The sequence below is a fragment of the Euphorbia lathyris genome, chromosome 2 (genome assembly GCF_963576675.1).
Source record: "Euphorbia lathyris chromosome 2, ddEupLath1.1, whole genome shotgun sequence".
In the NCBI taxonomy this organism is placed as follows: Eukaryota; Viridiplantae; Streptophyta; class Magnoliopsida; order Malpighiales; family Euphorbiaceae; genus Euphorbia; species Euphorbia lathyris.
The window spans coordinates 122,433,912-122,461,616 of NC_088911.1; the positions used below are offsets into that span (position 1 = coordinate 122,433,912).

The following is a 27,705-nucleotide window of genomic DNA, read 5'->3' on the forward strand; positions in this document are numbered from 1 at the left end:
TGTATCAAACTATAGGAAAGAGAGGTCAAGACGGAACAGACCTGCACATACAAGTGTAATTGAGCTAGGGGAGGTTGGTATAGACAAGGGATTAGAGGGTTATATCAAGGAGGGAAATAAGTATGCTGGTTTAGTTGGAGGTGATGAAGACTATATAAGAAGCTCAGATCTAGATAGTTTTGCTTCAAGTGATGATCAGGAGGATGAGTTCGAACATAGACGTGCGAGAAGGACTTTGAAAAGAGTGCATTATGATCCAGAATGTGAAGAACCTTTATGGGAACTAGGTATTGTATTTAAGAATGTTTATGAATTTAGAGAAGCAATGGGAAAGTATGCAGTGAAGAGGGGCGTAGAATTGGATTATGAAAAGAATGATTTCCATAGTGAATGACATTATCTTTTTAGGCCATTTTTTAATGTCAATGACCATCTGTCTCAATTCATTGCTGTGTTGATTTTATGCTTCTTTAAGGTACTCGATTGTTTTGCATTTGCTTCATAATTAGGCCTAGAGAGTTTTGGCTCATTTGCCACATGAGGCTAAGATTCCCTATTTTTCCAATTTGTCCTTTCAATTTTGGATAAAGTTAAAGTCTTGTGATTGAATTTTGGTTATTGAGAATCTTTATGCTTTATTGCAGCAAAACCTATTGTGGTTATTGTGCGAGATTGAAGCAGTTCCTGACTCAATTAGGAGCAAGTTTTAAGGTCATTGAATTGAGTGAAATAGCTGCTGACTCAATTAGCAGCAAAACCGATTGTGGTTAACATTGGTGGCTGATTCTCCTCTGCTTTTACTGCAATATAATTCAATATCTGATTGCATTTTCTTGTTTAGTTTGGTTGCGAAAATGATATGTGAAAATAAAAATTCAAATTCTACTATTTGGAGTGAAGCAAAAAAAATCTATAAAATGAAAAAACCGAATGAACACTTCAATATAAATGAGTTTCATTGGGGCTAAACTTGTTTGCTACATTACACCGTGCTTCATATTACACCAACAGATATTCTAACAGAAGCCAAAATACACAAAAGAAAGCACACTCAAATTACAACAACATCCCATAAAATATTCCAATCACAAACATGGCAAGGAACTTCAACCAAACACCGATTCGTACGGATTTCAAAAAAATTCCATCCCATTATCACTTCTAGTTAGGGTAATGTTTGGTTGTTGCTAATTGCTATTTTACCCTTCTGAAATCGGACAGTAATTGGTCCAAAAAATTGAATTTCTTCCGAGACGAAAGATACAGAAAAAGAAAAAGAAACCAAAATTAAAAAAAGCAGCGCAAATAAAGCTTGTAAAAAACATTTCTCGAAATTCCAAAAATATCCCTCATCCTATCTCCCAAGCTATTCAAAGTTCATTTATCCAGAAAACGTCTGCTTCTGTCGGTCTATCTCAATCTCTGTGCGTTTGTGTTGATGGAGCCACAGAGACACCAAGATCAAGGTCTCCCTGAGAGGAAAGGGCGGAAACGGAAACTTGAGGAAGAGATCGAAGACGAGCAACGAGAGATCTCGCCGCCGGTCTCCTTCGGCGATGCGCGGCAAGCGTTGTTATCCGAGGTGTCTTCACAAGTTAATATTCTTAACTCGACCTTTTCTTGGAACGAGACTGATCGAGCTGCTGCTAAACGCGCCACTCACGTTCTCGCAGAATTCGCTAAAAACGGTTAGTTTTATACCTCTGTGGCTTGTTCTCCTCTACTTATTTTGAAGCTATCGACTCATTTTTGTTATATGAAAGACTACTGCTTACAAATTATGTGATTCTTATTTTGCATGCGCTACTTAAAATTCGAGCGATGTTTTATTTTTTTTAGAGGAATTAGTAAACGTAATTGTTGAAGGAGGTGCTGTTCCGGCGCTGGTTAAGCATCTTCAAGCGCCGCCGTTGAGGGAAGACGAGCGTAATCCCAAGCCGTTTGAGCACGAGGTTGAGAAGGGGAGTGCTTTCGCGCTAGGACTACTTGCTGTGAAGGTAAGACTGTTATATGTTTTTGTGCATTTAGGATTTACATAGTTGTTGCGTTTCACCTTAATTTGGAAACTTCGATTTGTTCCCTGCGAAGCTCAAGTATGGTTAGATTTTATGTCCTGTTCAGCATTTATTCTGATTTTGAATATCTATCAATTGAAGTTGGTTATTTTAGTTTCTTGGAAAATAAAATTCTCATACGAGCATGAGATATCAAGGATGGTTATTTTACGATTTGATGTGCAAGTAATCTGATTTTTTACAGTGAAGCAGACATTTCCTTACTCAACGAATATAGTATTTACTTCAAAATTCTTTAAATACAACCTGATTAGGCTTGAATTCTCTCAATCTTATTTCTCTTTCACATCTTTGCTTTCAACAGCCAGAGCATCAGCAACTCATAGTTGACACTGGGGCATTGTCACATCTTGTGGAGTTGTTGAAGAGGCACAAGGATGGCTCTATTTCTCGGGCAGTGAATAGTGTAATTAGAAGGGCAGCTGATGCTATCACCAATCTAGCCCATGAAAACAGTAGCATTAAGACTCGTGTTAGGTTTGCTCATCTTAATTGCAATTTTGTTCCATATTCTAAGATTCATCACTATGTGCTTCTTATGGTTGTTGCCACTATGAACAGGATGGAAGGTGGAATTCCCCCTCTTGTTGAACTGCTTGAATTCATTGATACAAAGGTGCAAAGAGCAGCTGCTGGGGCCCTAAGGACCCTGGCTTTTAAGAATGATGAAAATAAGAAACAGGTGATACTCATGCTTCCGATGTTCGATTTTGTAATGTTGGATTAAACACAAGTACATGATGTCAACTTTGTGATTTTTCAGATTGTTGAGTACAATGCTCTTCCTACCCTCATTTTAATGCTACGATCAGAGGACGCTGCTATACACTATGAAGCGGTAGGATATTCCAGATTGCTAGTATCTGAGGTGGAGTCTGAATCTTTACTGTTGATAGTAGTTCCAGCATTATATTTTCTTCTCATTGCAGGTTGGTGTAATTGGGAATCTAGTGCATTCATCTCCGAACATCAAGAAAGAAGTCCTTGCTGCTGGTGCTCTGCAACCTGTCATTGGTTTACTTAGGTTTGTTTTATTTATGTGTTCCTCGCGGCCTTAAAATGTTCTTACTCTAGTTTTGAGCTTAGTATGAATTCATTTTGAGTCTTTGTGCACAATTTTTTCCCCGTTTTCTTTGTCAATTCTTATTTATTTCTTGGAAACAGCTCCTGCTGCGCTGAGAGCCAGAGAGAGGCTGCTTTATTACTAGGACAATTTGCTGCAACAGATTCTGATTGCAAGGTATGCTCAAGCTTGTGTTCTCACTTTTCCTTCGTGTTTTTATTGAACGGACTTCCTTGCTTCAATGTGTACTTGTTGCAAAGATGACGAATGAAAAGCGCTTAAAGTTTTTTTAACTTTTAGACCCATTTGTTTTGCTTTTCCAGTCTTTCATTAACTTTCAGCTATGCTTGTCCCTACATTCCCTCCCACCAAACCCCTGAAAGAAAATAAATACCCTTCTTTGAAATTACAGAAGCAATTTGTTTTTAGGTTCACATTGTTCAAAGGGGTGCAGTTCAACCTTTAATAGAGATGCTTCAGTCTCCTGATGTACAACTGAGGGAAATGTCAGCATTTGCACTGGGGAGGTTGGCACAGGTTACTATTTCTTTATCTTTGTCTCTTTCTTTATTTACATTAAACTTTAGAGCTTTATAATGTGCGGAAATATGTTTTGCTTTCATTTTTGTGGATGTTTATTTATTTTTATTTCTTTTCTAGTAGGGAATATTTCATTATTGTAATAGATTTAGCAGAAAATCACAATTTGTTTGGAAATTCTTTTTCAAATGTTTATTTAATTTTCTGTTTCATACTTCCTTTTCATTAAAGTTTAGAGATCATAATGATATATGAAGCATGTATTCTGTGGAGTGTGCCTTATTTATTTATGTTTTCCATCAAGGAATAATACGTTATCACGATGGGCTTAGCTAAAAATGTATAAAATTTGAGCATGTCTACATTGTAGAGGTTAATTGACTAAAAGAGAATGACCTTCATGGACTTCTCCAATTTATTATTATTATTTTTTAAATTGGTTGTGGCTCTGAATCTTTAGTGGTAATGGTTAGTGGATCGAAAAACTTTAAGGTACATGAGACTTTTTGGACTACTTTTCTGCTTAATATCATCTACCAAGTAGGCCTTCAAGGTATTGAAGTGCCTACTTGAGTCCATGGGTGAGCCCCTAGCTGCATTACTTCTTTGTTATTTAATTGAATAATACTATATGTAGCATAATGTTCTTTTAATTTAATACATATTACTTGAGAGATGAATGCTTTTAGTCATGCAAATATTTGCATTTACATGAAAGTTCGATTTTATCTTGTTTTAAGTTTGAGATTTTTTTTCCAGGACTCACATAACCAAGCAGGTATAGCACACAATGGTGGTTTAGTGCCATTACTGAAGCTGCTGGATTCAAAAAATGGATCTCTTCAACATAATGCTGCATTTGCTCTGTATGGTCTTGCAGAGAATGAGGTGAGCTGCAGATTACTAATCCTTATGAGCTAAAGATCCAAATCCATGTTTTTGATGGTGAGCTTGTAAACTTATTGCAATTTTATTGTGTTTGTCCATCTCTTATAGGATAATGTGTCCGATTTTATTAGGGTGGGAGGTGTCCAGAAACTGCAGGATGGAGAGTTCATTGTTCAAGTATGTTTGTCAATCATCTAATTATCTAATACGAACTTTTTTTTTATATATTTCTTTAATGGTCTCTCTATATGCTTATGCAGCTGATGCTATCTTGCTTCATATATGTGATAGCTTGAATATCAGGAATTTATGTAGGAACCTTAGATGTTAATTAGATGTTCCTCTTTTATGCTGGAAACAAAACTAATAAATACACATGCAGGCGACAAAAGATTGTGTATCTAAGACTTTAAAGAGACTAGAGGAAAAGATTCATGGAAGAGTGAGTTCTCTACCCCCTCTCCCTTAATTGCCTTTTGGCAGTATCTCATCTATGGATAGATTGAAGTGGTGTTAATTTACTTAGATTTTTGAGGTTCTACTCTCGAAATTTTATTAAATAATTTCTTCTGTAGGTTTTGAGCCATTTGTTATATCTCATGCGTGTAGCGGACAAGGCTGGCCAACGACGCGTTGCTCTAGCTCTTGCACATCTTTGTTCTCCAGATGATCAAAGAACGATATTTGTTGAAAACAATGGCATGTCGTTTTTTTCTCTGATCTTGCTAGTTGGGAATTCATAAAACTAAGATAATTATCATCCCTTGGGATAGTTAGTCTTGATTTTTTTAATGATCATACTGGTTTTTTTATTTCTGATGATTTTTGTAATGCAGGATTAGAGTTACTCCTTGGCCTTCTTGGTTCTACAAGCCCAAAACAACAACTTGATGGAGCTGTTGCTCTCTATAAGTTGGCAAACAAGGCAATGGCTCTTTCTCCTGTGGATGCAGCACCCCCTTCTCCAACACCACAGGTAACGCTTCCTGTCTAATTTTAGATATTCTCATCCTGTTTAGTTTGTCCCTCGTAACCATAAACTTGGATACAAGTGTTCTGGAAGTTATAGGCAAAGATAGCTCATTATTTCATGGAAGGTTTCAGGAGTACCTTTTCTTCTGTTCTTTTCTTAAATATATGGCGAAGACAGGCTTCACCTGCACTTTGTTTTCCAAGTCTTTGTTATTTTTTTTTATTTTTTATTTTTTTATGGATAATATTAACATCTCAAAAGAAGAAAGGAAACTTTTGAGGATATGGCATATTACTATTTCTTATACACATCATCATTCTCATCATCTTTGAAGCCCCTTAGAAATTTTGTTGACATATCATGCATACTAGATAGTTTTCTTTTACTTTTCTGTTTTCCTTGAGCAACAAGGTTCTCTGTGTAATTCTTTTTCCTTAACAAAGATTTGGAACATCTTATTATCTTATTCTGACTGGTGAACGGATCTATTGTCATCTATGGTTTTCTCTTGCAGTTTTGTTCTGGCGACTAGATTTTTTTTGGGGGGGGCCTGAAATGTGCTTAAATTAAGTCATTGCTTAAGTTAAAGAGATATGAACTGTCAGTGTCATAATTACATATCAAAAATTTCTTCTTTTCTCTTCCTCTGCCTGTATGAAAATAGAACTGTAGAGGACTGATATCTGGATCTTCATCCTAGCTTCAAAATAGGTGCAAAAGGTTGTAATTCATGCTTTTTGACTATACTTTACATTGTTCACCTATTTGAATAACGGTTCCAAGTAAATATCTCAGTGTTGTTCAATGCCAAGTTGACCTAGCATGCTTGATTTGTTGTGATGTTCTTTGATAAAAAAATTCCTGCTTAGTTCATGTTTTAATATTGCAAGAAAAGTATTCTTACCAAGGAATTATTCCTGCAGGTATATTTGGGAGAGCAGTATGTGAACAGTGCTACATTGTCTGATGTTACCTTTCTAGTTGAAGGTTGTAAATAGATTTTTTTGAAATGCGTAATGATATTTTATGTGTAGAATTTTAATTTTTCGTTTCTTGTTTGCTTACATATGAGATTTGTTGGTAGGGACTGACATACAAAATTACATCATGTTAATGCAGACAGACGGTTCTATGCCCATAGAATTTGCTTACTTGCTTCCTCGGATGCATTTCGTGCAATGTTTGATGGAGGGTACCGGGTGAGTGATATGATTGTCAGACATGATTGTATTTCTGTTCTTGGGGCGTGTGGGGGCTCTGCAGTTTGAGGCCATGGTCCATGGATGGATAAAGAAATCACTGCAATCTTTTGTCTTGAAAGTTATTCCTATTTGAGTTTTTAAAATGAGATAAAATATTGACCTCAGGGTCTATTTATTGTGAACCCAAGCGTGGTGTTGTTTACAGATTTACTACTGTTTAAGCAGTTGCTTATGATATTTTGGTCACCTTCATATGTGCACTTACTGATTTCTTTCTGGCATGTGATGCAGGAAAAAGATGCTAGGGACATCGAAATTCCAAATATTAGATGGGAGGTTTTTGAGTTGATGATGAGGTTGGCTGATTTGCAAAGTTCACATACACGCACAATATACTCATGTAAGGAGTCTATAGATAAACAATTTATAGAGTTTGCATTTTGCAGATTCATATACACGGGATCAGTAGATGTTTCATTGGATATTGCACAAGATCTTCTGAGGGCTGCAGATCAGTATCTCTTGGAGGGCCTTAAGCGACTTTGTGAGTATACGATAGCACGGGTGAGTTCTGTAGGTTGGTTTACATATGTGCATCTGGACCCCGATCTACTTCTAAATCTGATTATTCTTCTCTGTGAAGGATATATCACTGGAGAATGTTGCAAGCATGTACGAACTCTCAGAAGCTTTTAATGCTATTTCATTGAGGCATACATGCATTTTGTTTATCTTGGAGCAGTTTGATAAATTGAATGCTAAACCCAGGTACTTGCCCCTCTTGAAATTTTGGATGCATGTAAATTTATCTAGGTTGGAGTTCACATTATATATTGAGCTCAGAATGTTCATGTAGATAAATTCCCAGAAAAGTGGGAATTTAAGATCTCAAAATCTCCTTTTCCCATTATTAATCGTCAAACATTCTCCACTTCTGCATAGTTTGTGGAAGAATGCAGCAATTTTCTTATTATGGAGTGAGAAAACTTGTTGATTAAAATTTATATTTTATTCTTATATTGCAGGCACTCTCACTTAATCCAGCGTATAGTACCAGAGATTCGCAATTATTTTGCTAAAGCACTGGCCAAATCTAACCCACATAATTTGCGGCTATAGAAGGCTGGTAATTGATTCTTGCTGTCTGACTAGATAATGCTGTACAGAAAGTGGTAGATGTAGTAGATCTTGTAATTGATGTCGAGCTGAGTAAAGTTCTCTATGAGGTTAATTAGCGAGCGGCTCGTCGTCATCCCTGCTGATATAAGAATGCTGTTGCATATATGCATGCACTATAACAGTAGTATTAAACTTAATCATTCAGTTTGTTTTTTGGATGTTGATGGCGCATGGTCTTCATGATCGTTGTTCTCACGGTCATGTATCTTTTACTAAGTTGGCATTCGGTGAGAGTAAAGAGTGGTTGCTTCTGCGAAAATGGCGATTGTTGCTGCTTTAATTAGTTCAGGTCTATAATCTAATATCTTTGTCTAGGATTTTGGCTGCTCGAAGTTTTTCTTTAGTGTGAGAAGCATTAATGTAAAGAGACTAGGAAATATATATATATGTATAAAAGATGGTTCTTTTATATCTTCCATTTTCTTCTTGAGTCTTACAAATGCTTTACTGGTAATGGGTCATGCTCTTAAAGCATTTTTGTTGGACACCGTGCTTCCTTTTGGTCTATAAGGTTTGGTAAACTTTTTGCAGGTTAAATTACACCTTGCTCTTACTTTCATCAGTGAACATGAAAATTTTGTACTAATGGAATTTTGTATTTTTATTAACATAATAATGATCGATCAAGATGATCACTTTTCAACAGAATATAACTTTATTGTGAGTTAATAAAATTAATATTTTAAACAATTTTAATTCTTTAATTTTTTGGTTTAAAAATCATTTAGGTGTTTGGTTAGGAGAGTTAAATTGGTTGTTAAGAGAGAATTAGAAAATCGTGATTTAAAATAACAAATAGTGGAACATAGGAAATGTGTCACATATTAGAGGAAGAAGAAATAGAAGGATTTGATTGTGCAATTCAGGTTTCTTAGGGACCCTTTGGTTCACAAAGGGTAGAGGAAAAGGAATCAAGAAAGGGAATAAAGGAAAGGAAATGAATAAACATTAATTCCCCTATGTGTTTAGATATGTTTAGGAAAGGGAATGGGGTAAAGGGAATCCAATTCCCTACAGGGTCTGGGTAACGGGCTTAACCTAAAATGGGTAAACCCATAATCTAAAATGGGTAAAGGGAATGCGTTTTTTTTTTTTAAACAAACAAGAACAAATGGAATGAAACCCTTCCATTTCCATTCCTAAAGACCTCGAACCAAACGTCCCTTTAATATTGTTCTTTCTTTCAATTTAATAGTATTATTTTACTTCCTTTCCTTGTCCTGTGTCTTTTAATAGAAAAAAATAGTATTATTTTACATTCAGTTATTTTGTTAGTAGTTAATTATGTGATTGTTTCACTGAGGAAATCATCAAAAGGTTTCAAGAGACTCAAACTATTGATATTGTGGAGCAGAGCAGATGGCTTAACTCAAGCAAACTACCACTACCACAGTTGTTGAATACTAGGACCAATTTGAAGCAAATAAGGTTAAAATGGAGAAGGTTCATCCTTCGACAACTGAACCTTTTTATTATGTCTCTAGTTTCATCTCTGAATTAAAATCAGAACTAAGATGTACAGTCAGATCTTTTTAGCCTTCAGATATAGTTCCACCATTAAGAAGGCCAAGCTCTAAGAGAGCCATGTTAAAGACATGATAGAGGCAGTCAAGCCTAAATCCACCTTCAAACCTCAGACCATTAATAAACAGATTCATGCACCTATCTCAATCATTAAACCAAAGTCTCAGCTCAGTCCAACACATCCACTACCCTAATACCTAAACCACCTGATCCAAAGCCCCAAGCCTGGGCCGTTTTAAACATTTTTTAGGTTATGCGCTAAATAAAAAAAAATTAGTCCCTATTCATTAAAAAGAATAATACTGTTTCTACAAAATGAAATATTAACAAACACCAAAACACTTTTAGCTTGATTTTTAACTTAATAAAAATAATTTAATTAGATAATAATAATAATACTAATAATAATAAATTGAGCCCTTTAGGACTCTTAGTGTTAATTTTTTAGTGCTAATTTTCTGAATAAGTTAATAATAAATAAATAATGATAATAATTTAATTAGATTTGTATATTAAAAGAATGTATAACAAAAATAAAATAAGATTGAGCCTTCTTAAATTTGGAGTTTGTGCGGGAGAACTCTTTGTAGACCTCTCTCCAACTCCCCGGCCCCAAAGCTAGCCACAAAACTATATATATAAAAAAACCTAGGAGCGTGTTGGAAGTGCGGATAAAGATACTTCCTAAGTCACTAATGCACAACCAGTGTTCTAAAAATCGGCTCAGGCAGTGCCTAGGCGAGGATTTCTACAACACCATCTTGATTTCCTTAAGTTTGGTAATATAAATTGGTTTACCGACTTTTGACTGCCCAAACGGTTCTAGACGGCCCTTTTGAAAAAATTGGTCCTCAAATTTTATAATTCTTAATAAAATATTAAATAATAAAATACTAAAAAAGATTTTAAATTATCAAATGTATTTTTAAGAATATTAATTATATATATCTTTGACACGTTTTTTTATTTTGTAAGGACATTAATGTAAATCATACTAAAACATATATATTTTTCAATCCTAAATCTTTTATATTATTACTTTTTACATAGCATAATTCATATTTTAATTATATTTATATAAAAAGTTATTTAATAAAAATAAAAAAAGTACAAAAGAATACAAATCCGATTTATCGCTGATTAATCTTCAAAGTTTTGTCTACCCGACTAGTGTCAACTAAAAGACTTGGAGGGCATTTGTTTTGAGGGTTTCAGGAAAGGATAAGAGAAAGAGAAGCATTCATTCCGTTTGTTGGTGTTTGTTTTATCAATTCAATGATTCTCTTTACCCGTCTTCAGTTTTGGGTTTACCCCTAACTCCTCTAATCTCATTCCCCCAACCCTCTAAGGTTTTCCATTCCCTTTCACATCTCTTACTAACTTGAAAATTTACCCTCCTTGTAAAATTCCACTTTAGTATCTATTTTAATTTTTAATTTTTATTTTAGTTCATGTATTTATTTACTTTTACTTATTTTATCTTTGGGTTAATTTCACTTTTGATCATTTTACTTATATATTTTCTATTTTTTCCTTAAAAAGTATTTTAAACTAAATTTTAATTTTTATCATTATACTTATTTATTTATATTTTTTATTCCTAGACTAATTTCACTTCTGATCCTTATACTTATTTATTTTTACTTTTTTGCCCAAAAAATAATTTTGTCCAAATTTTTTTTCTTTTTCATATTATTCAGTTTTAGTATTTATTTTTAATTATTTTAAAATTATCATTTTCTCTTTAAAATAGAATGTTTATGCATTTTTTAAAATTTATTTTATTTCAGTTTGATGTGTTACATCATCTTTTGATTTTAATGGTTGAAGTAATTGATATATTTACATGTGATTAATTTATTATATAGACACATGAACGTATGGAAATTGTTGTTAAAAACACAACTTTAGTTTATTAGCTCATTTGAACCAAACAGCCACAAAGGGAATCAGAGGAATATCATTCCCTTTGTGGAACTAACAAACAGACAAGAGAATTCAGGGTCATTCCATTCCTTTCTCCTTGTTTCCATTTATTGATTCCATTCCGTTTTCCCTACGCGAACCAAACGCCCCTTAATATGGTCAATATGAGAGGAGGAGAATGAGAAGTAGTTGAAGAAGTGGAAGCAAACCTAAATGAAGTATTACTAAATGAGAATGTTGTATCAATGCCTTGGATGGTAGTGTTAACCAAAACACACTGAGATTATAGGGCATATAAATAAGAAGGTCGTTATGATCCTCATTCACAGTGGAAGCACACATAACTTCGTGGATTAAAAGATAGCTATTAAGGCCAAATTGCCTTTACTATAACTGAAACCTATGGATGTTGCAGTAGCTGATGAGAGGCAACTTATTGTGAGCATCTTTAGTGGGAGGTTGTAACTTTAGGGTGCCATATGGGATAATTTACATCCACAAGTTACACTTCTTCATTAGAGAGCATTTGTTACTTCAAAAAATTTAAAGGTAAAAAGAATATAAAAATAAAAGAATAAGGATGAATTCATAAATTCACACACTAAAAATCTTTCTTTATGCTTTATAGGCGGGGCCTTAGAGAGTAAAAATTTGTAACCAAACTTAATAACAAAGTAAATTTGTTAACAAGCTCTCTAGTGCTTGATTACAACTAGGTTATTATAATCTTATTTTAGGGTTAGACTAGATTAAGAGTCATACCTTTATTACTTTTAACTTTCAAACTCACAACTCACAAGGATCACAATCCTCTAGAATAGTAAGGAATGACAATTTCTTAGATCAATTAGTATCTAAAGGATCAATTAGTATCTAAAGGATATAAAGGGGTGACCTCTAAGTTGTTCTTATATGGCATTAATGTAAGGCCTTACAAATATTCACATAAAAATGAGATTGAGAGGTTAATTAAAGAAATGTTAGCTGATGGAGTGATACAACCAAGACATAGTCCCTATACTAATTGATATACAGAAGAAATTTAAGAATAAGTTTTGATTTGTACCAGTACCAGAACCTTCAGAGTAGATTTTAAATGAAATAGCTCCATCCTTTTCCCTCAACACCGAATCATTTGCAAAATAAAGGAGCTGCCGGCTCACTAACGTAAGCATTCTGACACTCAAGTCAGTATCAAATTCGGATATAGAGAGTAAAGTAAAAAGTTGAGGCTATGTGTTTAGGCATACCTATGTGATCCCCATGCTTCTGTTTATATAGGCAAGGTTCCTTTTTTCAACCGTTTTCTATTATCGCGTTTACATGTAGCGAGCTGCTATTGGGACATGTGCATTTTTTCAAAATAGATCTTTAAGCATGAGATTATCTCGATATAGAGTAGATTCAGCCAACTCGTGTTGGGTTCCTTCTAAGTTGCCATCAAGGGCGATGTCGGCGGGTCCCTCGGGTTGGGCTTTTGCCCACGAAAAGTCTTCGCCATGATGCATACTGCACCGTTTAAGCTCGGGCTCAACCAGGATGTTCGATATGCTCGACAGGTCTGGTTATTGGGAACAGAGTTTCCACTAAGACTAGGTCCATGAAAGTTACAGATATTCCTGGTTCGAGAAATTAGGTATGTTTGGTAAAGGTTAATATCCCCCAGAAAGAGACATCAAGCACCCCCAAAAAACCTAGCGAACCCGACTTTCTATTCTACAGCCTAACGCATTGTCTCATGCATTATTGGATTCTTTTAAGTTTATGTGAAAGTGTGTGCATAAAGGTTTGTTAATTAGCATTTTAGGTTTAATTCACTCATTTTTAAGTCGAGCCTTTAGCATACCACATTTTCGGTTCAAATGATATAGAAAGAAAATAAAAATACACGGGACCCAAAAATAAAGACAAAATAAAATTTACATAATACGTATGCGCATTCCCGGGTCTTCGCTCCATACTTCTTAATAGTTAATTTAATCTTACAATACACAAATAAATAAGTTAGAATGATAAAACGAACGAAAAAGTGAATTTACAACATTCTGAGTTCGGAAAGTGAGAATGCTCTTATTTTTTTAGGCAGGGGGCACACCGGAGTTATTACTTGACTTTATCCTGGCTCAGGCGCAAGAGTGTTCTGCAGCTTTAAGAATGAGTCTAATGAATATAATACGTTAGAAGCACAAATGTTGGATTAGCTTGGAAACACTCGAGGAGGAATGGGTGAAGGTTAACACTGACGGTGCCAATAAAAGGAACCCGCGAGTAGCGTCTGCTGGTGGTCTTATCCGAGATGGGTTGGGTATTTGGTTAGGGGTTGTTTTTGCAAATTTGGGTATATGCACAAAGTTTATGGTAGAGCTCTACAGGCTCTATTTCTGTCTTAGACTCGCTTGGGATAGAGGCTGTAGACGGGTGATTTTAGAGATAGACTCAACTGCACCTTTTATGTTTATGCATAGGCAGGTGAGAATCCACCACCTTAGGCTGGCTGATTCGGGAATGCTGGAAGCTTAGAGATAAAGTTTGGGAAGTAAAGTTCAAGCATGTGTTTCCGCCGGGAAGGAAATTAGGCAACCGACTGAATGACAAATTTCGTATGATCTTGTGCCCTTGGTCATCGCGAGTTGGTGCGCCTCTTACAGTCCTCCATAATATTCTTCTCGAAGATCGGCAAGGTCTTCAATGAGATTGGTTTCTTGTTAGTTTTTATTTTTAAAAATTTCCTCTGTTTATGTACTTTTTGTTCTTTCGGACTTAATGCCTTCCATTATAAAAAAAAAGGTTAATTACAAATAACTACTCTGTGGTTTGGCCGATTTGTGATGTGATATCTGTGGTATTTTTTTTTTGCAAACACAACCCTATGGTTGCAAAATTTTACATGTTTTTTTTTACTTTGTCAAATTTAGCTGATAACGACTTCGAAATAAAAAAAATTCAAGAGTTAAATGATATTTTAAGCAACTTTAATTCTTCAACTTTTTAGGTTTAAGGTCATTTAGGTGTTGTTTTTTTTATGAGAGAGAAAGATAATGTTTAGAGAGAGAAAACTCCAAAAATGATGATTTTGAAAAATTAAGAATATGGTTCCATAGTAAATATAATACCAAACAAGTTTAATTCTTGAAATTTTTTATTTCGAAGTCATTATCGGCAAAATTTGGCAAAGTAAAAAAAACATGAAAATTTTGCAACTATAGGGTTGTATTTGCAAAAAAAAAAAAATACCACAGATACCACATCGCAAATCGGCCAAACCACAGGGTAGTTATTTGTAATTAACCCTAAAAAAAGACCAATTACTTAATGCAAAAAAGATAATATGATTTTTTTTGCCGTTACTCAATTTTCCATATCTTATTTGCCTTTTATATAAAAAATAAAAGTTCTAAGTGTTTAATTAGAAAATTGCTATTTAATTTTATTAATTTTATGAGCTTCCTACAAAAAAAATGTCCCTTTAAAAGATAATTTCAATAAAATTTTCTATCTGTAATGCTCACTTTAATTTAACAGAGTTAAAAAAACCGGTGAATAAAACACCGGTTTTGTTTTTGTTTAGAACCCGGTGTGAGAAACATCGGGTTCATTATTCTTGGAGCTGCTGCAGCAGCCAATAAAGTCCGACACCGGTGAATCAATCACCGGTGTCAGTCTCAATAATAAAAAAATAAAAAACAGAACTCCTCATTTTTCTACGTCCATTATTACGATAATTCTCAATAATAATGTAAAAGTTGGGTAAATTACATCTATGGCCAATAAACTTTATTTATTTTAATATTATGGCCACTAAACTTCAATTCTTAACGGTATAACAACTTAACTTTATACTTTTTAACATCGATTGCCACTCAACGCTTCAAAACGATCGTTGACGGCCTCAAAATAAAAAATTCGAAGAGTTAATGATATTGTAAGGAACTTTAATTTTTAGAAAATTTCATTTTAAAGTCATTTTGGTGTTGTTTGATCAAAAGAGATAGTGAATTTTTAGAGAGAGATAGCTCCAATAAAAGTGATTTTGGAAAATAAAAAATGTGGTTTCATGGTAAATGCCGTTCTGAACAATTTTAATTTTTGAATATTTTTATTTTGAATTATTTAAGTACTAAGAAAGCTTCGGTTTTTACTTATTATACTACATTAATTATATATAGACTCAGATATATCAAAATGGAGTCCGAGACAAAAGCAAGACCAAGCAGAAGGTTGAAGCCATTTGGGCCTATTTCTTTTTTATTATTGAGACCGACACCGATGAACCAATCACCAGTGTCAGACTTTGTTGGCTGCCGCAGTCTGCGACAGCCCCAAAAATAATGAATCCGTTGTTTATCACACCGGATTCTAAACAAAAAAGATACTGATGTTTTATTCATCGGTTTCTTTAACTATATCATGCTAAAAGTAAATATTATAGGGAAAAAAATATTTAAACCTAATATTTCTATTGATATTATCCTATAAAGGGACATGTTTTAAAGGAATTATCCCACGAAAAGTGAGTTTTTAATAATAAAAAAAAAAGAAAATCCATCTTTTTTCAAAAACATTATATAACAGTAAACCAAATGGACATTATTATTATACTCACCCTGCAAATAAACACCAACAAATGAAAGCTAAGTACCCAAAACGAGACTGATAAATTACATGCATGACTATTCAATTTTATCCTTAGCAACGTCATGATCAATCAACTTCAAACCATATGATGTAATTTACCTAAAAAAGTGCCAGAAAGGGGTTAGGTTGACTTGAGAAGAAAAGAAGCTAGACGAAGAATCAAATTATTAGCATTCTCAGTTCCAAATTGAAGAATATGAAAAGCATGACCTTCTCCTTCCACTTCAATCAGCTCCACTTCTCCTTTCCATCCACTTTCTTTCACTGATTTATAGTACAATACTCCTCTATCCCTCAGCTCATCCTTCTCCGATACACTTATCAGCAACCTACATCCAGGAAGCCCCGCCAACGACGGAGCTCCGTCAGCAGCAGGATTCATCATCGGACTATCAATTCCACCAGCTACAGATGGATACAAAAACGACCAAACTCTATGCGGCAATATCTGCTCCCGATCTATATCCGGTTCCGATCCAATCGCCTTCGATCCCCAAAAGTAAGGATGCGTAAGGTAAAAACCTAGAAGTTTAACATCGTTTTTCATTCCTTCAGATCCAATTCTCATTGCTATATTATGAGCAATATTGGCCCCGGCGCTATCCCCGCCGATGAAAAATCGATTGAAATCACCATGATTAATTATCCATTCCTCTTTTTCTTCTAATTCGTTTTCTGTACTTGAGTGATGAGATGCTACCCACTGAAGAGCAGTCCAGCAATCTTCGAAAGCGATAGGGAGAGGGCTTTCAGGGGCTAATCTGTATTCTATTGAGATAGCGACGACTTTCGCCTGAGAAACCAAGGAGTTCATGTATTTGGTTTCGGTTGAGGAATAAGCAGACTCAATGCAGAAGCCTCCGCCGTGGAAGTAGACCAAGATTGGGAGTTTTTTCTGCTCTGGTGGTTGAGTGAGTTTTGGGAGATAAAGCCTTGCTGAAATTGGAGGTTCTTTTGAGATTGTAATGTCTTTGGAGGAGACTCCTGTTTCTGGATCTTCTGGAGTTGGAGGGACGGTCGGAGCTCCGATGAATCGCTCAACTGATCCATCCTTGAAAACTCTGAAGAAAGGTGGAAGCTCGGCTGCAACTTCCTTGGCTGTTTCAATTGAACCCATGATTGAGTAAGTTTGTGTTAATTTGATGAAAGTAAGGAGCAATGATATGGTATTTGTTGAAATGCAGGCAGCAATTTATATTTGCGAGCATAACCGAATTTCAAACCACTTTTCCTTCAATATAGTTTGTTGAGCATCTCCATCCCTGAGGGTTGGAAATACCATTATGGTGGTGATTGCCACCCACCAAAATTTATTTTGGTCGACATCTATAATATATATATATATATATTTATTTATTATGTTTCATAAATTAAAAATATTATTTAAAGATTGTTTTTTTATTTTTATATTTTGTAGTCAAATGTATTATTAATTAAATAATATTGTTTTCTTATTTTTTAATTAATTTTCAAATTAATTTTTTTATTATAGATTATTGATGATAATAATAATATACGTAAAATAACAAAATATTAATAAAAGTGTTATGTAAAATTGAATAAAGTGAAAAATATTATTTTAGTGTAATAAATGGTGTTGTGGGTCGGAGAAAAAAAAGATTTGATGTTTAGAAAATAAAAAATGGAGATGGAGATAGCATAATGGGTTGGAAATGGCCAGTAAGATCTGAATACAACTAAAACTAAGGTTCAACTAAAAAAGAACGGGTAAATTACAATCATGGTCACTGAACTTTACCTATTTTAACATTATGACAACTGAATTTCAATTCTTAACGGTATGACCACTGAACTTTACACTTTTTACATCAGTGGCCACTCAATTTTAACCAACTCCTTAAAATTATCGTTAACGACCTCAAAATGAAAATATTCGAGAATTAAAGTTATTCAGAACGACATTTACTATGAAACCACGTTTTTTATTTTCCAAAATCATATTTTTTGGAGATTTCTCTCTCTAAAAATTTATTTTCTCCCTCCTAACCAAACAACACCTAAAATATCATTAACTCTTCGAATTTTTTATTTGAGGCTGTCAACGGTCGTTTTGAGGTGTTGAGTGGCCACCGGTATTAAAAAGTGTTCGGTGGCCATAATGTTAAGAATTGAAGTTCAGTAGCCATAATATTAAAATGAGAAAATTCAGTACCATATATGTAATTTACCCCAAAAGAACAAAATAGCCATAATAATTTTTAATAATTTTCACATTGGAACCTTGTACTTATATTTTAATCGATTACACATCTGAAAATTGACACAATTTGGATTTATTGCACTCTCGTAATAGTTTATTTGGTTCATAGATAAAAATTACTACTGTTTATTGAATACTTCAATTTGTCAATTTTGAACAATCGATGCTCTTATTTGCTTATTTGGCGCCTTGTATTATTGATGATTAATAAATACGTTACATGTTATGTAGAGCCAGATTAGGCGGTTGTTTAGGGTTTCTGATTTAAGAGGGCCTCTGATTCAGAACATATTTTAATTAGAACCATCCGATTTAAGAAGCCTTCAGTCCTAAATATATCTCAATTACAATAATTACTAATTATTATTTTATATATGAATTCAATAGTAATTATATATATATATATATATATATAGAATCAGAATGTAGTCAACTAAAATTGAATAAAAAATCAATAACAATAGCACGTACTGCCATTTTTCAATCACTATCTCTTAACCCGAATAACACAATATGAGCCATCCAATTTATTTTACAACTTTTCTCTTAACACTAACGGGGCGTTTGGTATTCTATTGAGGATAGAGATAAGGATAAAAATTGGGATAGACATAAAGATAAATGGTTGGGATAAAGATAAAAATATAATAGTCGACAATTATTATTCAATGTTTAGTATGTGGGATAGGATAAAAATAAAATAATACATTTTACTATTTAAACCTTATTTAAACTATATAACATTAATTTGAGGGATAAAATTGATTTTTCCATCCTATTAAAATCGCATGAGCTTATTCCGCCTCCTTGTACCATCCCCCTCTTAGCTATAAGATTTGAGGGATAAGACTCATATATCTCTCTCTTATCTTCCTAACATATCTCTAAAACAAACGTGAGATAACTTATCTCAGTTTTTTATTATCCATATCCCCGTGTCTTTATCCCATCCAACAAACACCATGTAAGGGGTCGTCTTTATATTTGATGGGGATATGGATAAAGATAAAAGATGAGGATAAGATACAAATAAGATAATTGAGAATTATAATTTCATGTTTGTTTTGTGGGGATATGGATAAAGATAAAATACTCTATTTTACTATATCATCCATATTTAAAACTACATAATATTGATTTGAGGGATAAGTTGAACTTTTCCATCTCATTAAAATTGTAAGAGCTTATCCCCCTAGGTATAAGGTTGGAGGGATAAGACTTTTATCCATCCCTTATCCCACTACCATATCTCTAAAACAAACATTGAATAAATGAATTTGAGATTTTTTATCCCTATCACATGTCATTTATCCCCTCTACCAAACACCATCTAAAGATAAAGTGTATAAAAAAATCAAGTTTATCCGAATTTGCAAATACAGTATCGTGGTTAAAAACTTGCAAATAAGGATTATGATTTGTGCACTTTGCTGTTAAAGGATTTGCGAGTCAATTTTTTTTGGGTGTTGTTAAACCCAGCCCTAATTTTCCACCTCTAGCCCCGTGAAAGGACGAAAGTACCCTTTCAGGCTTTGAGGTAGGAAATTGGAAGGACAAAAGTACCCTTTCAGGCTTTGAGGTGGGAAATTGGGGGAAAAACCTCTCCCGGCACGCGGGCATGAGGTAATCACGCCTCACCCTGTGGTGAGGCGTGAGGTAATCACGCCTCACCACACGGTGAGGCGTGAGACTATCACGTCCGTACCTACGGTGAGGCGTGATAGCCTCACGCCTCACCACATAGTGAGGCATGATTACCTCACGCCCGCATGAATAAATCACAACTTCAAAATAGTTCATAATTGTGGTAACTCGAATTATCCGTTTAGAAATAAAATTACGGCATTTTAACTCGTATTACACTTTAACAAATAAAATTTAAAAACATAAACATTAAAATAAAAATTAATAAACATAAAAATTTATAAACATAAAAGAGTAAATATAATATCAAAAGTGTTAAAATGTATGAAGTTCTACAAAAAAAAAAATAATATAGTTCGCCCGACGCCACGCATCCATAAACTCATCCATCTCCCTCTTAATGCGTGGAGTATCCTCGTCAGATCGGTGGGTAGCCGCTAGTTGGGTGACACGCCACAACCAGCTAACCCACTGCAAAAAAAATAAAATAATAAATAAATATTAAAAATTAAACATATATAAACTAATACTAAATAATAATAAACTTACAAATTCGCTGTTGGCGCGAGCATGCTGTACCGGTCCAGCCTGTGGTGCATGAAGGAGATGAGGATGCAAATATCGCATATACCAGTCCATATAAGCAGGATCACAGGCAGTGGGATCATATCCAACTAGTCGGCATCTCCTCCGATCAATGCCCCGAGCTGATGGAAATCTCCGACAGGTATCCTCAACTGTGACTAAGGAATGCGTGAGCTTATACGCTATAGATCTCCATGGTCGTACTGCTTTATCAGGTCTAATACGCTCAGCTGGGATAGGCTGAGTATATCCAACCTGTCGCAGCGCTCGATCGGGCATATACGGCTCGACGATGTCTCTACACCGTATCCGACCGGCGTAGGACACTCGAAGCCGATCATCATCGGGGAAAGGACCATAAGGCAACCACGTCACCTGAAAAAAAAAATACTCAATAAAAAATAATAATATACTATAAATAATACTTAAATTAATTCTAAAATTTTATAAAATACCTCTGCCGCCGTCATACGGTCCAGCTGCCCGCGTATGGTATCTAGTCGGGTGGTCGTCTTGCCTGGTACCCCGACCTCCCATCTCAGTGCACGGGCATGGTCAGCTGGGATCAAGTGAGCTCCTCTATGCGGCCGGAACACCGGAAAATACTCGTATATCCATGCCTGCAGTAGGGTCAAACATCTGTATATACCTGAACAGTCTCCTCTGCTCGCTATCCCCAGCTGCCGGTACAACATGGCAAGTGTAGCAGACCCCCATGATAGTCCAGCTGCCCCGCTGACACCACCGTAAACCTCAGCAAGATGGGCCGTCCTAATCCTATCTCCACTCTTGTCAACAAACAAAGTGGATCCAAGCATAAGCCACATCCACGCTGTGGCCCGAGTAGCGTCATCCCTACCCTAGGTGACAAGCCCGTGTACAGCCTGAACAAATACACCTCCACCACCCCATAAATGTCAGCCCGGCAACAGAAGCTGATCCTGATTCACCCCAAACATCATCATGCACATGGCATGAAGCCCGTCAGTAGTAGGAGACTCGGACACCATCGGACCGTCGATCGGGATCCGAAGAATCTGCCACACATCATGCAGCTGGATAGTCATCTCCCCGAACGGCATGTGGAAGGAGTTCGTATCGGGCTGCCACCGCTCCACGAACGCAGTCAACAGCGGAGTGTCGAGGTTCTTAAACATGGCATGTGGAAGGTGAGACAAACTAGTCTTCTCGATCATCTCCTTCAGCTGTAAAATGACACATATACAATTTATACAATTACTGAATGTTTTTTATGTTTATAGTTAAAAATACAAATTACAATAAATGTTGACACACTATATTATTCTTACCTCAGGTGACGCACCAGAAAACCACTGACACAAATCTCGGCATGCTGATGATCTGTTGTAGCATGTCAGAAACGACCAAATCTCTCCTCCCAGCATCCGGAGACAACATGTCCTAGAAAACTAGGAATCACGGAACCATCAACGGGGCCACCATCCACCGGTCCAGTAACTAGCTAGCTCTCGTCCTCACTAGCTTTGGGACGTTTGTTTGTCCCTGAAAGTTATAAAATTATACTAAAATATACTAAATTATACTAAAATACTAAAATTATACTAAAATACTAAAATTATACTAAAATTATACTAAAATATTAAAATTATACTAATATACTAAAATATACTAAAATTATATTAAAATACTAAAATTATACTAAAATTATAAAAAATACATGTACTCGTAAAACGACCTCCTACGCGCTGAGTCGGATGTCTCCCCGGGGTCGGCTGCTCATCGCTATCCTCAACCTCGCGATCACATGCAACTGCAGACTGTCGCACTGCCTGGGCTGCCACATCTAGGTAGTCCTCAAAAGTATCGCTATCAGGCTCTCTGTCATCAAAATCTATCGCCCCCTCCGATCCATCAATATCGGGCTGCTCTACAATCGGTCCCCTCCTCAACTGGTCCGTCACAGCCCCTCTACGCCTACGACCGGATATATCAATACCACGCAATCTCGTATGGCGTGGTGTATCATCCTCGCCGTCCATATCTAGACGACGAGCAGATGACGGGATGGATTTGTCACCCCTAGTAGGCTGCTCCGTCTACAAAAAAAAAATTACATATAGTTAATAAAAAATGGTAACATATAAATTATAAATTACACAAAATTAATAAAATTGTAAATAATGTAAATTATACTAAAGTTATAAAATTATGCTAAAATACTACTAAATTAATAAAATTGTAAATAATTGTAATTATACTAAAATTATAAAATTATACTAAAGTTATAAAATTATACTAAAATTATACTAAATTTATAAAATTACACTAAATTAATAAAATTGTAAAAATTATGCTAAAATTATACTAAATTTATACTAAATTTATACTAAAATTAAACTAAAATTATAAAATTACACTAAATTAATAAAATTACACTAAATTACACTAAATAATGTAAATTTTTATAAAAAAAACCTTGGGCATAAGGGAATCACGCCAAGACCACTGGTTGGGCGTATGAACATTACGCCCGACCAGTGGTGCGGGCGTAAGCGCATCACGCCCGACCTGCGGTTCGGGCGTATGGCTATCACGCCCGACCAGTGGTGCGGGCATGTGGCTATCACGCCCGAACCACTGGTCGGGCATGATTGTCTCACGCCGGAATCACAGGTCGGGCGTGATGCTCATACGCCCGACTGCGATTCTGACAAATTCAAAAAAAGCCCCACAGATTTGAGTTCGATGTAAAAATCAACGAAATAAAATGGTAAATCTTACCACTTTAGCTTTCCCTTTACGGCTTTTGTCACCATCCATGATTCAGTTCACTAATTTGTCCGGATTTGAGTAAAAATCGTATAGGGTTCTTGAGAGGTTTTGGGTTTTTTCAAATTTAGTGCAAAGGGTAGTTCGGTCTATTCACGGGGCTAGAAGTATAAATTAGTGGCTGAGTTTAGTAACCCACATTTTTTTTGGTAAAAAATACTCGTGGTTTAGTTAATTCGTAAAATTAGGTCTTATACATGAGGTACTTTACAAAATCAGACTTTTCAATTTCTCCATATAGCTCCCTTTTAAATAAATAGTCACGATAATAAATTTTGACGGAATATTTGAATTTGCAAACTGCACATACCTCTATTTGGAAGTTTTTAAACCACAAGATTATGTTTGCAAAAAAAAAAAAAAGTCAAATCACACGTTTTTGACTTTTTTTTATACTTTACCCTAATAATAATACAATTGATGTCATGTCATTGCCAAACCAGTACATAAAGATATCGTAAGTCTAAAATTGATAAATTTAGATATATAGTAGATCCAAATTGACAAGTTCATGTGCATAATAGGTCCAAGTATAAATATAATGTGCTAAAGAAAAATGTTACAATTAGAAGCTAATTATATACTAAGCAAAATATATATATATATATGTATATATATATATAATGAATGGATAACCTACAAATTTAGTAATGCGGTTATTGGATGAGAGTTGATTTAACCTCCACCAACGAAACAATGTAATCTTAATCTAGATGGTACAATTTCAAACCAGTTGATGTGTTTTTTTTTTTTACAATTTCATATTTGGACGCTCTCTAATCCCCGACATTCATTTTCCTGTTAATAAAGTTTGAAACACAGATCATATATCCGCAAAAGAAAAGCCATAAAATAAGTGGGCTTTAATGAGAAATCTATGTAAAAAACATAAAACCAACGTGAGAAAACACACAAAAGCTTTTCAAATTGTATCAATGATATTGAATTTAAGGGATTAAATTAAGAAAAATTAGAAAAAAAAAGATTGATTTTACTGGTGCAAACATTCAATTTCAAAATATTACTACCATTGATTGATTGTTTTGCAAATGTGTGCTAAATAATTTGTATCTTATTAAAAGATACTGAATAATTGTAATCAATAATCTAAAATTGCTATATTTAGAGCATCTTCGATGGGGTATATTGAACCACTCAATGTACCTCATTGTATCATACTCTTCCATTAGAGAGTAAAATACAAAACTGAAATTAACAATCGGTAGTCAACCGGTTGATAGTTCAACTTTTGCTGCCAAATGCCAACAAAAGTTGAGCACTACTTTATTTTTTTTTATTTTTTTATAATATAAATGTTGTTACCGTTGGAGAAGGCTGTCCAATGGTAACACCATTGTGGTACCATTAGATAGCCTTCTCCAACGGTACACAAATTGATTTTTAATTTTTTAAAAATTAATTATATAGGTATTAATGACAAATTAATTATGATGCATTGAATTATGGAAAATTTTCTATATATACCCAAGAATTGTATTAAAAAAATTACATTCATTTTCTTCTAAAATCCTACTTATCAATTATGGAAAAAATTTCAATTCTTCACCATCTCTCAATTCAACTCCAAATAATATTCGAAATGAAAATTATGAATATCCATTTTTCTCTCAAAATATCAAAAATTTTCATAATCCCCCAAATTCCAAATTTTATAAACTACAACCCGCAACCAAATTTTGGAAATCAAACGAATTTTCCATATTCATATATGCAAAATTTGGGACCGAGTTTTAATCCATACATGCCAAATTTTGGCTCCCCTAATAGATTTTCAAGCCGTTCAAATGTGCAATCCAATTATGAAAGATTATCTCATGTTGCTCAAGAAGTTACACCACATACAGGTTCTGGTTATGAGTCTCAAATTCCAACATTTTCTACACAGCCGGAGAATGACACTATTGTTCTTGATGAGGAAAATAGTAGTTGGGAAAAACGCGTACCATCGAGCATAGAATATCAAAAAATACTTGTGAGTGCTTGGCTAACTATTTCAAGTTAGAGTGTTATTGGAAACAGTCAACACTCAAAGACATTTTGGAAGCAAATCACTGATTACTTTAATGAAAATCGCCCATCCGGTTCACAAAGAAAGACTACTTCCGTCAAGCAACAATGGTATTGGATGCTTCCAACTATTAATGAATTCAATCAAATTTATAATAAAATTGTTGGGAGAACATCATAGTGGTTGGAGTGACGATCAAGTGAAAGAAAATGCTAGATTAGTTTACAAACAAAACAAAAAGTACTTCAGTCTTGAACATGTTTGTCTTATGGTGAAAGATGACCCGAAATGGAAGGCAACCAATGGTATTGATCGAGCTTCTAAAAAGACTAGACTTGACGAAAGTGGTGCGTACACTTCCTCGTCAAATGTAGAGACAGATTTTCAAGTTGATGACCGTGAAATACGTCCTATCGGACAAAAGGCTGCAAAGGCAAAGACGAAGAGAAAGGAGAAGACGGATAATGAAACAAAATATGCTATGTTTATGATTAGAGTGGTTGAGTTAAAGGAAGAAATGATGTGCAAATTGAACGATTTTAAAGCACAATACGATAATAAAAGTAATTATAATGTATTTAAGGATCATCAAGTATTGACTGCGGATTCCAGCCATATGAACGAAGAGCAACTCGAGAATCATCGATTTTTATATGTCGCAATAAAAAACCGATATAAGGAGTAGTAATTTTAAATTTTAATGTCATTTTTATTTTTAATGCAATTTCTATTTTAGTGTAATTTTATATTTAATGTAATGTCTATTTTATTGTAATTTCTTTAAAAACACCAAACTTTTAATTAGTCCACTATCAAGTACCAACTATTTTAAAAAAAAAGTCCTTAAAAATATGTTTTGAATGCTTTAATTTTTTTTTTGAATGCTTTAATTGAATACCAACAATTTTCAAAAAACAAGCCGTTAGAAAACTAGCCATTAAAATAAAAAAAAATTAATTGGGTTGTTAAATTAATGGTAGAAAATAATAATAAAAAATGTGATTTAATAGTGGATCCATGTACTTAAATGGTTGAAGTGTTTAACCATTGAAGAAAAATAGTATGATGGAATAAAATTTATTGGGTATGATCCCATATTTTTTTTTTTTAGAAATGCTTGTAATTTTATTAAATAAAATATGAAGAAGTACAATAAATAAAAGGGTAAATTCCAAAAAAACCCCCTGTGGTTTGATGTTGTTCCAAAAAAACCCATGTGGTTTGTTTTTACAAAAAAAAAGGACTGTGGTTTGCGCCGTTACCCGAAAAACGGAAAAATGCTTAACACCGTTAAAAGTGCTGACGTGGCAAGGGGTAGAGTTGGAAATTTTTTTATTTTTTTTTAATTTTTCTTTTTCTTCTTCTTCTTCTTCCTCCCATCCTCTTCTTCTTCTTCTTCTTCTTCTTCTTCTTCTTCTCTTTCTTCTCTTCTTCTTCTTTTTTCTTCTTCTTCCTCTCTCTCTTCTTCTTTTTTTTTCTTCTTTTTTTTCTTCTTTTTTTTTAATTTCTAGAATTCTGGAATTTTCTAGAATTTCAGGAGAATTCCAGAATTCTGGACGGTAGTAAACGAAGTTGATCCTCCTGTTCAAACTTCGACAAACAAACAGCGCAATCGCCATTAGAGGTTGTCGAACGCCGTTTAATGGAGCTATAAGCGAACACCGGGAGAGAGCCGATGAGAGAGAAGACATGATTAACCTCAGGTGAAACACGGTTGGAGGAAGAAGTGAGAGCAGCGATGGATGTTGAGATCGTTGAGGAGGTAGAAACGTTGCGGAGACAGCGCCGATTCAGATGACGGAGGAGAAGACAGAGAGAAATTGAGAGAAGGAAAGTGATGGAGAGGATTAGGAGAATAACGAGAATGCTTGGTTTCAGATTTTGAAACGGAGAAGAAGAAGATGAAGGATTGGAATTCGGATTCGGATTGTTAATGGTGAATGAAATCATCGGAGAAGAAGGTGGAATCCGAGAAGATGGTAATGTTGCCGCCATAAAAATATACAATAAAAATATAACTTATAGAAATCTGGAAATTTTCCAGATTTCGACGAAAATCTGGAAATTTCCAGAAATCTGGAAATTTCCGAAACTTAAAAAAAAAGAAAAAATAAGAAGGAAGAAGGAAGAAGAAGAGGAAGGAAGAAGAAGAAGAAGAAGGAGGAGGAGGAGGAGGAGAAGAAGAAGAAGAAGAAGAAGAAGAAGAAGAGAAGAGATGAAGAAGTAGGAAGAAGAAGAGGGAGAAGGAAGAAGGAGGAGAGAGAAGGGGGAAAAAATAAAAAAAATCGATTTTCCCGTTTTACCCCTGTGCCACGTCAGCACTTTAACGGTGTTAAGCCATTTTCCTTTTTTCGGGTAACGGCGCAAACCACAGTCATTTTTTTTGTAAAAACAAACCATATGGGTTTTT

General features: G+C 34.6%; 2 protein-coding genes across 4 annotated transcripts; one reads left to right on the forward strand and one right to left on the reverse strand.

Annotated features, from left to right (window-relative positions):
* Positions 1-1,343: 1,343 nt before the first annotated feature.
* Positions 1,344-8,336, forward strand: LOC136219769 (ARM REPEAT PROTEIN INTERACTING WITH ABF2). Of its 3 annotated transcripts, none has more exons than XM_066007300.1 (19): positions 1,345-1,688; positions 1,867-1,997; positions 2,380-2,552; positions 2,637-2,757; positions 2,839-2,913; positions 3,005-3,099; positions 3,240-3,315; positions 3,568-3,675; positions 4,438-4,566; positions 4,675-4,743; positions 4,949-5,008; positions 5,142-5,265; positions 5,403-5,542; positions 6,463-6,526; positions 6,659-6,738; positions 7,033-7,097; positions 7,188-7,305; positions 7,385-7,509; positions 7,767-8,336. In XM_066007300.1, exons 1-19 carry the CDS (start codon positions 1,439-1,441, stop codon positions 7,858-7,860), a joined length of 2,097 nt encoding a protein of 698 aa, XP_065863372.1. In that variant the 5' UTR covers positions 1,345-1,438; the 3' UTR covers positions 7,861-8,336. The 3 variants fall into 3 exon arrangements, with proteins under 3 accessions (XP_065863373.1, XP_065863372.1, XP_065863375.1); XM_066007303.1 differs by having other exon boundaries at positions 1,365-1,688; positions 1,840-1,997; XM_066007301.1 differs by lacking the exon at positions 7,767-8,336 and having other exon boundaries at positions 1,344-1,688; positions 1,840-1,997; positions 7,188-7,285.
* A 7,534-nt stretch (positions 8,337-15,870) lies between these two features.
* Positions 15,871-17,318, reverse strand: LOC136219770 (2-hydroxyisoflavanone dehydratase-like). Its single transcript, XM_066007304.1, has one exon. It carries the CDS (start codon positions 17,120-17,122, stop codon positions 16,127-16,129), a length of 996 nt encoding a protein of 331 aa, XP_065863376.1. The 5' UTR covers positions 17,123-17,318; the 3' UTR covers positions 15,871-16,126.
* Positions 17,319-27,705: the final 10,387 nt, after the last annotated feature.